The sequence below is a fragment of the Diadema setosum genome, chromosome 22, assembly GCF_964275005.1.
Source record: "Diadema setosum chromosome 22, eeDiaSeto1, whole genome shotgun sequence".
In the NCBI taxonomy this organism is placed as follows: domain Eukaryota; kingdom Metazoa; phylum Echinodermata; class Echinoidea; order Diadematoida; family Diadematidae; genus Diadema; species Diadema setosum.
Genome location: NC_092706.1, coordinates 17,291,349 through 17,305,598, shown reverse-complemented (window position 1 = coordinate 17,305,598; position 14,250 = coordinate 17,291,349). Strand labels below are relative to the sequence as shown.

The 14,250-nt window shown below is 38.2% G+C and overlaps 1 protein-coding gene across 1 annotated transcript; it reads left to right on the top strand.

Moving 5' to 3' along the window:
- Positions 1-2,334: 2,334 nt before the first annotated feature.
- On the top strand, positions 2,335-13,744 carry LOC140245367 (2',5'-phosphodiesterase 12-like). The gene is made up of 7 exons (XM_072324943.1): positions 2,335-3,203; positions 4,186-4,325; positions 5,732-5,894; positions 7,513-7,645; positions 10,770-10,925; positions 11,854-11,977; positions 13,284-13,744. The coding sequence occupies exons 1-7, from the start codon at positions 2,335-2,337 to the stop codon at positions 13,559-13,561; spliced, it is 1,863 nt and encodes a 620-aa protein (XP_072181044.1). The 3' UTR covers positions 13,562-13,744.
- Positions 13,745-14,250: the final 506 nt, after the last annotated feature.

Sequence of the window (14,250 nt, the reverse complement as noted above, 5' to 3'; positions counted from 1 at the left end):
CATAATGTTTTTTGTTTTGGGGGGGCAAATTGACGTATAATTACAATGTATTTGTTATCTCAGTAAAGTAATTATGTGCAATACAATGGTGGAATGTAGAAAGAAATGTAGATGATGATAAATCACATTGATATTGTTTTCTTATGTGTTAATTTGCTTGTTGTGTTGTATTTTAGGGCGAGTTGATCTGAGTTGTTTCAGTTTATCGCGGACTGACATGGGGGGTGAGACTGGGAACGTATAGCAACAGGGAAGGTTTCTGGAGTTTTTAACATGCCAATTGAGTCGGTTTTATGCCACGTTTTCATACGATTGTTCTTTTCAGTTTGACTTTGCATGCATGTTCAGTTATTTATTATTTATCATGTACTATTTCGTGTTCTCTTTCCCTCTCTCTCTCTCTCTCTCTCTCTCCATATATATATATATATATATATATATATATATATATATATATATATATGTATATATATATATATATATATATATATATAATGTTAAAGTCGCCACTCTTTATGCGCCACTCTTCCTTATAAATGTAATTTAATCTGCCGACAACTAAACTTTTGCTTCTGCTAGAGTGAGATTTGATGCTTGATTATTCCAACTTTCCGTTAGGCCTAGGTTGTCAATAATCTACATTTGTTTTATATTTTGGGGTATTATTTTCTGATATTTGTAATCGAATTAGGTCGTTTTTACACAGGGTAACATTGTGTCTTTGAGTTTGCACTAATTAAGATTTCGGGGTGTCATTTTCCGATATTTGTAATCGATTTAGGTCAGTTTCACATAGGATAACGTTGGGTCTTGGAGTTGGCTTTATTACGCCAGTATTTCGGGGTGTCATTTTCCGAAATTTAGAATCGATTTATGTGGTTTTCTCATAGGATAGCGCTGTGTCTTGCAGTTTGCGTTGAGTATTTCGGGGTGTCATTTTCTGATATTTGTAATCGATATTACTTGGTTTTTCACATACAGGATAGACCCTAGGAAAGCGTTGTGTCTTGGAGCAGGGGAGCCATGGGTGAGACCTTCCTGCTTGGAGTTTGCGTCGAGTTTGCATTAATTAGCAGTTCGGCCATCAATGATCGATCATTACAGTCCGTATTTCTACGCTTCATTCTTTTCACATTTCACATTTTCTGAATTGGTAAGCAAACTAAAGTCTAAACGACATCTGTTTGGTCAAAAATATGAATTTGATGATTTTTCAATACATTTTTTTTCGAGTTATTGTTGACTGTTGAGGTGAGATGCTTGATATACTGAAGTAAACGTGACGTTAGTCATTATTCGATAGGATGGATTTACTTGATCAATAGGGCCTATCTGTTTCGAGAGGGCTATAGAGTGGCCTGGGAAGAGCCAGGTCCAGGTGCTGTAATTAACCCTAATTTTCACCGCTAGTGGTTTGTACTAATTAGTAATTTGCGTTAGTTTGCATTAATTAGTATAGTTTGCATAGGCTATATCAAGGCTGCGATCCGTGTGTCCGTGTGTAGTGCAGTGAGTGACCTGCTGGCTCACACGTACAATAGTACCGTAGGCCTTCTGCATGCAATCATCTCATCCTGGGCGGTTCGGGTCCTACTAATGGTAATTGACGCAAACTAATGCAAACTGATGCAAACTAATGCAGACTGACGCAAACTAATGCAAACTCAATGAAAACTCAATGCAAACTAACGGAAAATTCAAACACTACAGCTCCTTATTGGAGAGGGATATCCGCCAAGCAGCTCATTTCCTATTGTGATTTCCAGCTCCCCCCCCCCCCAAAAAAAAAGAAACTTGGATCCAGACGGTGATCTGGATCACAGCATCGAATGCTTTGTTCCTTGTGTCATTATCAGCTTTCCCTGACAATTTTATCCAAATCTGTTTATAACTTTATAACTGTTTAAACTTATAAGTTATTTTATAGTTTATATTTATTTTTATAACTATTTTGCAAACAAACAAACAAACAAACAAGTCTCGTCGGCGAAATCATAACTACGATGTACTAGTATCGAAGGTAGGCCCTACATTGTAATGTACGGATCGTTTCATTCAAATAGGAAGTATATACTAGTAGTACTGAGTAGACAAGAAACCTAAAGGCCGAGTTGTTTGTGCACAGGCCGATTTGGCTAGCACCGAGTTTACAACACGCTGGCGGAGAGTTGCCTACAAATTACGCAATACTTTCCAGGATGAGATGTAGCCAGCGCGCAGCAGCAGTTAGCAGGTTATACTCACTACACGCGGACACACGGTCGCAAGGCATTGATACATGTAGGCCCTAAAGGCTTAACCTTGTGTAAACGACGTTGTCAAGTTGATATCTTTATGAATTTTATGAAATCACTTGGTCGAGTACTGCGAACTTTTATTAAAAGTCGTCCCCCTCCCGCCGTATTTGCGTCACAAAAGGAAATAGGAATGGGGCGAGCGTTTGTAAGATGCATCGACGGTGAAGGAGACATGAGTATTTCATTCAAGTATCGTGATAAACAGAGCAGCTTGCTTCGACCGCAAACAGAAGTTGTAGGTAAGGCCCTCTCACGAATCCAATGCACAATGAAGAAGCATTTTGAAAAGGAGATGAAGAAGAGGAAGAAGATGAAACTTGATTTAGCCTCCTCTGAAGCAAGTAATGTGGTCGACAGCGAGCCTGTTGTTAGTTTGTGTATGGACGATGTGCAAGTCGACCTGGAAAAGTGCAACAGAGCAGCTTGGATCGACGGGGCAGTTTTATGCATAAACGATACAAGCTTCTCTGTATGTAGGAATTACCCAAAGATTTTACAGCTGTCTTTGCCAACTGTTTCACTCGTAGGATGCCCAGTGTTTCCAAGAGTAGTGACAGAATTCACTGCAGTAGGCCTAGATGCCTGTAAATACAGATGGTTCCGATGTGTGAAGAAAAGTGACGGTGAGCATGGCGTGAATGATACCGATAGCAAGCAGTTAGACAAGATGTCAGTTGTCCATAGTGGTTCAAACGATGAATGGATTGAAGTTGGACAAGAGAAAACCTACACCCCATCAGTACAGGATGTAGGTTCAAAGTTAAAGCTTGTGTGCTTGCCAAGGAATGGCATCAAAGAAGGTGAGGAGAAGCATGTCGTGATGATGAGAGATGTTCAAAATGGACCAGCCACGTATCCATTCGAAAAGAGGCATGCATTCACAAATGAGAGAACATCACAGGAATGGTAAGGCATTAGCGAGGGGTCCATACTGTGTCACCAGGTGACTTTTACAATGTTATATTTAGATTTCATGAGAATTATATTTGAAATCAGCGAACGCTTATTACAGTATTTGTAAGCAGACGGCATTAATTCAGGCCTTTATCCATGAAAATTTTTTCACTAATTTCTGCAAATCAAAGAAAACTTTCCAGTGCTATTTTGTGTGGGTTTGATTTCTAGTTAGTAATTAAATATACACAGCCTTGTCGCTGTTCACATGCTTCACATGGCATCTGGTCGAGCTAGTTATAAGATTTTTAGAATTTCATGAGATGGAAAATCTACAGATAAATTTCAAGATGACGAAGTTTTTTAGTGTTTGTGCTCTACTGTGTGGGGGAAAGCATTTGCATACAACATGTAAGTACTTTTCACCCTACATACAAATTGTAGTTGATGCCATGTCCAGTAACTGTCCTGTCAGACACTGTATACTTTCATACACATGTACTTTTTCCCAACACAGATCCTTTTCTTTTTGGAAGTCCCAAGAAATCAATGTGCAGCCACCTCTAAAATTTTCTTTCTTGTTTGTACATATTTGGCATGTAGTGCTTAGGAAGCGGAAGCGCATTGATCAACACCTGGTACATGTGACTATGGGAACACAATGCCTAACACCACCAATGACAAATCTACCTCTGTTGGAAAGTTTTGCTCTTTGCTGATATGCGTGCATACAAGAAATTTTTCATTTTAACAGTGTTCATTGCTCTGCATTTTGAATGAACGACTATAGGTCATAGTGAAATTTATGAGATAAGAGAAGATATTTCAAGGCTACCAAGCCTTTGGAAAGCCAGCTGATGAAGCATTCCACTTGTACATACACATACTGTACACAACACTATAATTAGAGTTGTCAATTGTGTGTGCAGATGTCCACATTGTACAGTACTCTTATTTGTGATTTTATTCTTTTTGTTTTACTTTGCTATTGTAGCTTCAGAATCATGTCATATAATATCCTTGCTGATGTGTATGCTGATTCAGACTACTCTAGGGACTTCCTCTATCCCTACTGTCCTGCAGCTGCACTGGACATTGACTACAGAGAACAGCTACTGCTCAAGGAAATATCAGGTAAATATAGTCTGCACACTTGAGTAAGTTTTTATCATTTACTGTATATGGATAAATCTTATACTCATTAATTTTGGTAGCAGTGGATGACATTGTGCATACATAATATGGATAATAATGTGGATAATACTGATGTCCCTGATAGATGAAACTATCCCTGATTGATGCAAAAGACAAAAATGTACACACATACAGTAGCTCGCAGATACTGCAACAAATTGATAGTTGAGTTTTGATGTATGATCTATAAAACCTACCCAGGTTAACTGCAAAATGCCGTCTGCTGTTTTGACATGCTTCATAATGTTTTTGCATATTGTGCACCTTGGTCCAAACTAGCTTCCTCAGATGTGATAATCCCATATTGAGGCAGTGTGGCAACAATCTCCCTGTCCTTTACCAAAGTAAAGTTCCTTGACCCCATGACTGCCCTCCAGCAGAACACCTCTACATTTTTACAAGCATGTCCATCATCCACAAGGAGACCTGGCAGTCCCTCGCCTGTATTCTTTTCATTTTGGTGCTCCATCCCCCACAACTTGCCGCAAATGCAAGCTTTATACAGTTTGAACTGAACACTACTTTCCACCTAATATGTATTACATCAATCTCTCTCTAGGAGATGTATCAAGGCTGTACTCTTTCCTGTCCAAATTTACCCTTGCATTGAACTTTAATCACCTTTTACCAATTAGATGTTAATTGGTAATGTATTGTGATTGCCCTTTCAGAAAGAGCTCAAATCAAAGGGAACTGAGCCATAACATAGAAAAGGACTTTCTTTTGCCATGTGACAAATTTATCATCATAAACATATCTCACCTATTTTAACCAAAACTCTTCCTACCATTTACGCTAAAGGACAACATTTCTGGAAATTTTTGCGAGGTTCCCATGCTGTAATATACATTTGATACTCGATGCATCTGACATTGGGGGAACATGACACTGGTCTGGTTGCAAACCACCTTGCTTGCATGTGTGATTATGTATCTCATGTAAGCCCACCATGCAGTGGATGCTTAATTTCCTATACCTTGCATCTGATATTAAATTTAGAAGCATTAAGCATTGACCAAACATGTACAGCTCATTAAAATGCACAAACAGATGAAAGTTGTGCATGTACATGTAATTTATATACTAGTAAATGGCATTTTTTATTTCTTGGTTTTTCTCTTCACAGAAGTCATACTATGCTACAACATGGTATATACACATTGTACATATGTCATCGACAAGTGTCAGTACAGCCAAATCAAATATACCAACAACAACAAAAAATCTTCCTTGGCCTGGCAATTCCCTTTGATACATTTTATAGCTGTAGCAAAGTTTGCAGATAGATTGTTTCATGTTCAGCAACTAAAAAATGCATGATTCTCAAATGTTTTCTCTATGGGCAGGTTATAATGCTGACATTCTGTGCCTCCAGGAGTGTGGAAAGAAATTGTTTCAACACTGTCTCAAGCCAGCTTTCAGCGATCAAGGTTTTGAGGGTTTGTTGCTTTGCAAAGGCAAGCAAATGCCAGAGGGAGAAGCCCTTTTCTACAGAACAGACAAGTTCAGGTACGCTGTTGATCAAGTGGTAGTACACGTGTACTGTACGGTACAGTTCAAGGAGCTTTGTGTGTACATGTTTAAGGAGGTCTCCTAGATGAGTGAAGGGCTTAACCTGTTGAAGACGGGCTTCGGCACATTGAAGACAGATGCAGAATTGTGTGCCTTGGATAAGGGTGTTTTATGAGCTTTTGCAATAGGTAATGCAGGGCTAAACACTAACCCATTTTTTCTACTGGTCCGACCTGTCTGTCAGACCAGTAGGTACCCAGTTTTCCCATTGTTTTTTTTACTGGTCGATTCCTGAAAATGTGACTGGTCCGACAGTGGTTTTTACTGGTCCTGGACCGCGAGACCAGCACCAGTGGCCAGCATTGGTTAATGGGACACGTGCAATGGCACAAGAGGTTTTTTAAATTAATAACCCACCTTGTAAGAGCAAGTAGGGTCTCTTGTGCCTGAACTCTTTCAGTGTGATTATGTACTGATGCACTGTTACAAAGCAGAGCTCTGCATCACAGGAGCCAGTAGCTGTTCAATGAAAATAGATTGACAGACATGTTTTGCCTAACTGAGGTCACTAAATATTTCATCATGCAAGCTTTGTGTTACCATGAAAACTACTATGCAGTGCAGGTGTTTGTTCTTTTTTTTTTTCCCCTTTTTTTTTTTGCCCTTTTCTTTTTGTCCAGAAAATCACAGACAGCTGCCCCCCATTTCATGAAAAGTAAAAATGATCGTAACTTTATGTGAAATGTGGCCGTGATTAGTCAGTAATGTATTAAGTCAGTGCAACATGAATGAATCAATGATAAAATGTGGAGTATGCATTAATTATACAAACAACTTGATTATTGGCAAAATAGCAAAGCTTTTTATGTAATGGGTATATTTGCACTCTTTAAAAATGTGGATACATAATCTGAAATGATCTGCTAAAAGTATTTGTGCGAAATATCAGACTATCATACACCTGTATGTGATTTCAAGGGTATTTAATTTGCCTAATCACAATGCAGTACTTTATTTTTGAGCACATTGAACCCCATTCAAAGATCTTATTTCCAGTGTATGAAATAAGCTTACATGATGATGAGTCGTCATCTAGGCATCTTTTCTATCGAACTGTGAGTGACTTTGTATACTGGTACACAGATTACTCTTACAGACAATTGTTCGTAGTTTTCAACAAAAGTTTGTGTATGGCATGGGTATGGTTAGCAATCAAGAAGAATACTTCAGTTCAGTTCATTTATTTTCATTATCATTTTCTTCCAACAAAACATAACACAATAAATCAGGAATTTTATCTTAAGTAATGCTGAAGTAATACTTAATTGTGTACTGTAAAAGTGGTTTCTTTCGCGGTGGTTTTATTTTCACACTTTTCGCGTTTTGAGGTTGAACCGCGAATTTAACATCACGCAAAAATGTTTTGAAAAGTCGCGCGAAATTAACCACGCAAGGAAATGTTTTGAACATTGCAGGTATTGATGGTCAACACACACACAGATTTTGCTGACCGCGAATTTAAACACACGCGAAAAAGTCGGCACCAATGGAAACCGCAAAAGTATCTGTACGCGAAAGAAACAGCTTTTACAGTATTGTCATTTCTTGTTCTTAGACTGATTGAGCAATTTGATGCATCCTTGGCCAAAGCATTTGAGACTGAATTAGCAAACTCGGACTTACTGGAAGGAGTCTCCAAATCTCCAGCTATGCTGAATCAGATCCTTACTCGGACTAGCGTGGTCCAGGTGAGTCCTCCATAATAATCTGACTGCTGTGCTGAGACACATCACCATAACTTTGACAACTTTTATTGTTAATGTTTCTTGTACCACACCATGTTCAAACTACATTGCACTCCTTTAAATCCACAAAGTAAAATATTTGCAATTTGTAATTGTATGACATATATCTGACAATTTTCTTTAACCTTTTATTTTTTCATGTGTCATGATGAATACAGTATATAGCATCATAAGTTCAAGTTTGACATGTCTATACACATGCCTTAGATTGTATATCTCTGCAAAGTAGTGGGTACGAAAGCATCCTCTCTTTTTTTTTTTTTCCAAAAATGTTAGAAAATTTTCAGAAGGATGTTGATATCCTTTGTACTATCACCAACCTGACATAGTTTAAAAGAAGTGTTCTGATAAAAAAAAAAGAAGTGAAAAACTTTCATTTCATTGTCAAAGGTAAATACAACAAGGAAAAGTAGAAATTAAGCGGTGCGTAATATATGTCCCCGCCGGAAGTAGCATTTTGTAACAAAATGTGCAATATAGGTAAAAAATCAAGGTCAAAGGTCAAAATTCTGTGTAGAAGTTTTGAAGCCCTCACCTAGTGCCATCACATAAAGCAAATGGAATCGAAATTGGGCTAGAAATGGCGAAGGAGTAGCATTTTGTAGCCAATGTACAATATAGGTCAAAAATCAAGGTCAAAGGTCAAAGAAGACAAAGGTCAAAATTCTGTGTAGAAGTTTTGAAGCCCTCACCTAGTGCTATCACATAAAGCAAACGGAATCGAAATCGGGTTAGAAATGGCGAAGGAGTAGCATTTTGTAGCAAAATGCACAATATAGGTCAAAAATCAAGGTCAAAGGTCAAAGAAGTCAAAGGTCAAAATTCTGTGTAGAAGTTTTGAAGCCCTCACCTAGTGCCATCACATAAAGCAAATGGAATCGAAATTGGGCTAGAAATGGCGAAGGAGTAGCATTTTGTAGCAAAAATGTACAATATAGGTCAAAAATCAAGGTCAAAGAAGTCAAAGGTCAAAATTCTGTGTAGAAGTTTTGAAGCCCTCACCTAGTGCCATCACATAAAGCAAACGGAATCGAAATCGGGTTAGAAATGGCGAAGGAGTAGCATTTTGTAGCAAAATGTACAATATAGGTCAAAGGTCAAGGTCAAAGGTCACAACTGAAATTCTGTGTAGAAGTTTTAAAGCTCCCATGTAGTGCTATCATATAAAGCAAACAGAATCAAAATTGGCTCATAAATGACAGAGAAGTAGCAAATTGAACATTTTGATCACACACGGACGCACACACGGATGCACGGACGGACACACACACGTACGGAGCCCGTTTCATAGTCCCCTGCTCGAACTCGTTCGGCGGGGACAACAAAGTGGACACTACATCTAACAGTTTTTTCATGCCAACCAGTGAAGAGGTTGATAATCCTAAATATGTTCATCCTTGTGCACATGGCAAATGCCATTCATATTGATAAAATTGTATACAACTTTGATGGTCTGTCAACTTATTGTAGTTTAGTGACGTACAGAGTGTTTAGTGTAGGTGTCTCGCAGCAACATGCTGAAATTTTGGGGTTAATTCTTGTGTGACATGTGCAATATTCCAGGCACCCTGCCACAAACTGATGCCATGCAGACGAGAAGAATCTTGGAAGTTGGCTCAATATGTCTGAAATTGTACCAAGAAATGCCGCTATATAAATATCTGTGTATTTTTGTCCCCGCCGAACGAGTTCGAGCAGGGGACTATGAAACGGGCTCCGTACGTGTGTGTGTCCGTCCGTCCGTGCGTCCGTCCGTGCGTCCGTGTGTGCGTCCGTGTGTGATCAAAATGTTCAATTTGCTACTTCTCTGTCATTTATGAGCCAATTTTGATTCTGTTTGCTTTATATGATAGCACTACATGGGAGCTTTAAAACTTCTACACAGAATTTCAGTTGTGACCTTTGACCTTGACCTTTGACCTATATTGTACATTTTGCTACAAAATGCTACTCCTTCGCCATTTCTAACCCGATTTCGATTCCGTTTGCTTTATGTGATGGCACTAGGTGAGGGCTTCAAAACTTCTACACAGAATTTTGACCTTTGACTTCTTTGACCTTTGACCTTGATTTTTGACCTATATTGTACATTTTGCTACAAAATGCTACTCCTTTGCCATTTCTAACCCGATTTTGATTCCGTTTGCTTTATATGATGGCACTAGTTGAGGGCTTCAAAACTTCTACACAGAATTTTGACCTTTGACTTCTTTGACCTTTGACCTTGATTTTTGACCTATAATGTGCATTTTGCTACAAAATGCTACTCCTTCGCCATTTCTAACCCGATTTCGATTCCGTTTGCTTTATGTGATAACACTAGGTGAGGGCTTCAAAACTTCTACACAGAATTTTGACCTTTGTCTTCTTTGACCTTTGACCTTGATTTTTGACCTATATTGTACATTGGCTACAAAATGCTACTCCTTCGCCATTTCTAACCCAATTTCGATTCCATTTGCTTTATGTGATGGCACTAGGTGAGGGCTTCAAAACTTCTACACAGAATTTTGACCTTTGACTTCTTTGACCTTTGACCTTGATTTTTTACGTATATTGCACATTTTGTTACAAAATGCTACTTCCGGCGGGGACATATATTACGCACCGCGTAATTTCTACTTTTCCTTGTTTGGTTACTCCTTTGATAACAGCTCTTTCGGAGTGATCGAGTAATTACAAATAAGACTAAGACACAGATAGCACCAGAGAACATAGAGACCCCTAGAGCTTCCAGGGCCCTTGAGCTGGCATCAACTTCGGTAGCTAGAGAATATTTATGTCATGCCTGTGACATGCACTTCACGGACACTCATTTGTGCACAGCATCAAGATTTATTGTGTTTGTTTGTTTTTTGTTTTTTGTTTTTTTTTTCATGCTAAATGCTGTGCTCATTCACGTTGTGGACCAGTCTGATGTATGTATGCATCATATATATCAGGGAAATTGTCTTTTCCCATCAGAAGACCATATACATTTCACTAAAATATTTGCATTATTAAAATATTTTTCCCCAGCGCCTTATGTCTGTTTTATATTTTGTTTGTCTGTTTTTGTGAAATATAGGTAGCTATTCTGGAAGACATTCATAATCCAACTCAGCTGTTATGTGTTGCCAATACACATCTATACTTCCACCCGAGAGCAGGCCACATTCGTCTGATACAGGCAATAGTCATTCTTAGGCATCTTCAGAGGATACAACAGCAGTATGCAACAAAGGTGTGTTTCACTCATTCAATCCTTCAGCTACTCTCTTATAATTCATGTGTATTTGTATGCCTAACCATGACTGCTGATAGGCAAGTCCAAGGAAAATGTTACTTTAATACTTGGGGGGGGGGGGGGGATTGACTTAGAGTCTAACGTAACAGCTTCAGAGCTATTGCACATCCTGACTGGGACAGGCAGTATAGTATATCCCTTTTGTATGTTTTTACTTTATAAATATTAATCTTGACACTTAAAATCAACTACCAGTAATGTCATTTTACATGCAAGGCCATCATCTAGTGATACTCTGCAATTATGGTAGTGTATACTGTAATTTTCATTTAACCAAGATATGTTGCTGCTTTTTAACTTGTTAAGGCTGCAAGTGAGGTTATTCAGAAAAATCATGATGAGCTTTGATAAGGTGCTGGTATTATGGTATGTGAAATGATTAAGTAATATTCAAACAATCAGAACTTGCTATCAATTACCAGACTCTGCTCAGAAGTTTGTGGTTAATTACATTTTCTTGTGAAGTGCACACATACCCCTGATGCCTGTGAGTTGAGTTGAGTTGAGCTTATTTATTTCACCGTAGGTCACTCACTGGGTTTCATCACATTTAACTCCCTTAAGTAGTCATGCTTCTAATTTTAGAATGTGAACAAAATGGTGGTATAACTGCTTATTTTGTTGATTTTTAAAAATCCTTTTCTTCCTCTGAACATCTGCATCTATCCTGCAGTGTTCCCCCTGTTTGCTATGGAAGACTGTGTCATCATGAAATAAATGGGTTAAAAACGTTTGAATCAGACAAATGTCTTAAAGTTGTGTTGACTTTTGTAAGAAGAAAAACAAAACAAAACTTGTGTGTGTATGAAACACATATTTTTTTTATGCTTTGGAAATGTGTCTTTTCTTGATTTCCCATCCACAGTTACCAGGATGCAAGTTAGCACTAGTGCTGTGTGGAGACCTTAACTGTCAAACATCTGATCCTGGTGTGTTTGAGCTTATATCCAAGAAGTATATCTCTCCCAATCATGTCCAGTGGTATGGTGGTAAGTGTTTTAGCTTACTCAGTATTTCCTACTGTATGAATTTTTGCTCTCTCTCTCTCTTCTTTTTCTTTTCTTTTTTTGGACATATCTCAGCATGACACAGAGAGGTCAGACAGCTGGTATTACTTTCAAACCTAACCTTGACATCTCATGATATTCATGTCATGATTTTTTTTTTTTTTTTTTTTTTTTTTCCAGTATTCACTTTTAGTTCATTTTTAAGTCATGTTTGCTTACTGTAAAGTGTAAGTAGATCTAGCTGATCATACAATGTATATATATATATATATATATTTTTTTTTTTTTTTACGAGAGTAAGGAGGCGGTTCTCGTTGCTTTGAATCCTCACAAGTGATTTTACTTCAAGCTTTCGGGCTTTCTGCCCTTTGTCAAGACTGAGGACAAATCGGACAAAATACAAAACATGGATATCATAAGAATAATGATGATCAAAGCAATAGTGAAAATAATAACGACTGTGATAGAGGCAGAGACGGCACAGAGTAAATACACGGATGGGAGTGTATATATGCATCAATCTTACATAATATAACTTGCATACATACAATCACAAACAAGCATACATAATATTATAAGCATTTACTAATACGTATGACTAAACATCTGCGCACACACATGTACATATAGATACAGATATGTACGCACAAACACACGTGTGAATCTCCTCGCGTATGTCAAAGCAGGCAACCATATAATCAATAACGGCAATTAATAAAGTCATCATAGTAATTAAATCAAGGAGTGTATGTATAAATAAACGGAACATAGGCACATACAAAAAAGGAAGAACAGAGCACAGTCATAAGTAGCGTTTTTAACCGGAAATAAGTGTATAATAATGTGTTTGACAGCATTCAAGGTTACAGGAAGGGAAGAATAGAATCTATAAATACGTACGGTGTGAAATGCACACTTCACATTAGTCCCGGTTACATACCGGCAGTCAATTGGCGGCCAGTTGTGGGGAACCGAAACATTCTGGTGGTATTGGAGAAAAAATAAAAACGGTGGTGGGCTAATGGACAACTGAACATAGTGACAACACTGAATTTTCGGAACATTAAGAGTTGTTCTAAATAAATGGTGAATATGAAAAAAAGGTGCTGATTGTTACTTACTGTAGTGGTGGTTGGAGTTAGGCCTGCTAGGGTGAGGTGTTGTGTGTGGGCAATGAGGGCAGCTCAGTGAGGTTGTGAGGCTGGTGATGGAGTTACTAGAGCATGAGGTGGGGTTTAGTTTGGTTGTGCATGTGCGTAAGTTTTTTTTTTTATATATTGTCCTGTAGGAGGCATAGCAGAGTTCTGCGGAGGTATGACCCTCACCCATGACCTGGATTTTACCAATGCCTGCACGAGCCAGAGGTACACCAACTTTGTGGCTGGATTTGTTGCATCACTAGACTACATTCTTATTGACAGCCATCATCTCAGCGTGATAAGGGAAATCCCCATGCCCTCACATGATGACATCATTAGTCACGTAGCTCTACCCAATCAAGTCTTCCCATCAGATCATCTAGCCATTGGATGTGAGGTCAAGTGGGAGCAAAGTGGAAAGTTGTGAGGCATAGTTCCTGCATATTGTGAGTCTACCAATATGTGACTGTTGTAAGGCATATTGCAGTTGAATGTTATTTGATTGAGTCATTGCACTGAGCAATGCACCATTGCAATTTTACTCTTTCTAGACACAGCCAAGAATTTGTCTGTCATATGTCATGCAAAAACAATAGAGGAGCCATCAGTATGTTGTCATATATACAGTGAAATCCTGTTACAACGAGGTCTGTGGGACCGGCGGTATTACCTCTTTATAACCGGTACCTCGTTATAACCGTACGCATTGAAAACAAAGAAAAACATAAGCACGACGTCACATACCCATCAATCAAACTTAAGAACATCCTTTGCGTTGTTATTACACAATTATGGATGATTATAATTGAGAGAATAAAGGTAAATTATTTGTGAATTGATACAACAACAAAAAAAAATGACGGGGAAAAAGAAGGGGTTAAAATGCGTTAAAGGGATCGTACAGTTTTGGTTGAGACCTAATTTCAGGTTTCTAACATTTATGGGTGAGATAATGAGAAACCTCTTATAGAATATGAAAGAGCATGTAATTCCATGAGGAATTCAGCGTTTATTTGATGTAAATTGGTTTTGAAACGGCTGAGATACAAATGTATCCAAAACAGAGCGATTCTGATAAGTGTGGAACCCACACTTTGTTACGATCACTTTGTTTTA

Bases quoted from the DNA above. Each gene is read 5' to 3' on its own strand.
- LOC140245367 (XM_072324943.1), top strand. From the start codon at position 2,335: ATGAATTTTATGAAATCACTTGGTCGAGTACTGCGAACTTTTATTAAA. The intron at 3,204-4,185 runs GTAAGGCATTAG...TTGCTATTGTAG, and splicing joins GAGAGAACATCACAGGAATG to CTTCAGAATCATGTCATATA. The intron at 7,646-10,769 runs GTGAGTCCTCCA...TGTGAAATATAG, and splicing joins CTCGGACTAGCGTGGTCCAG to GTAGCTATTCTGGAAGACAT.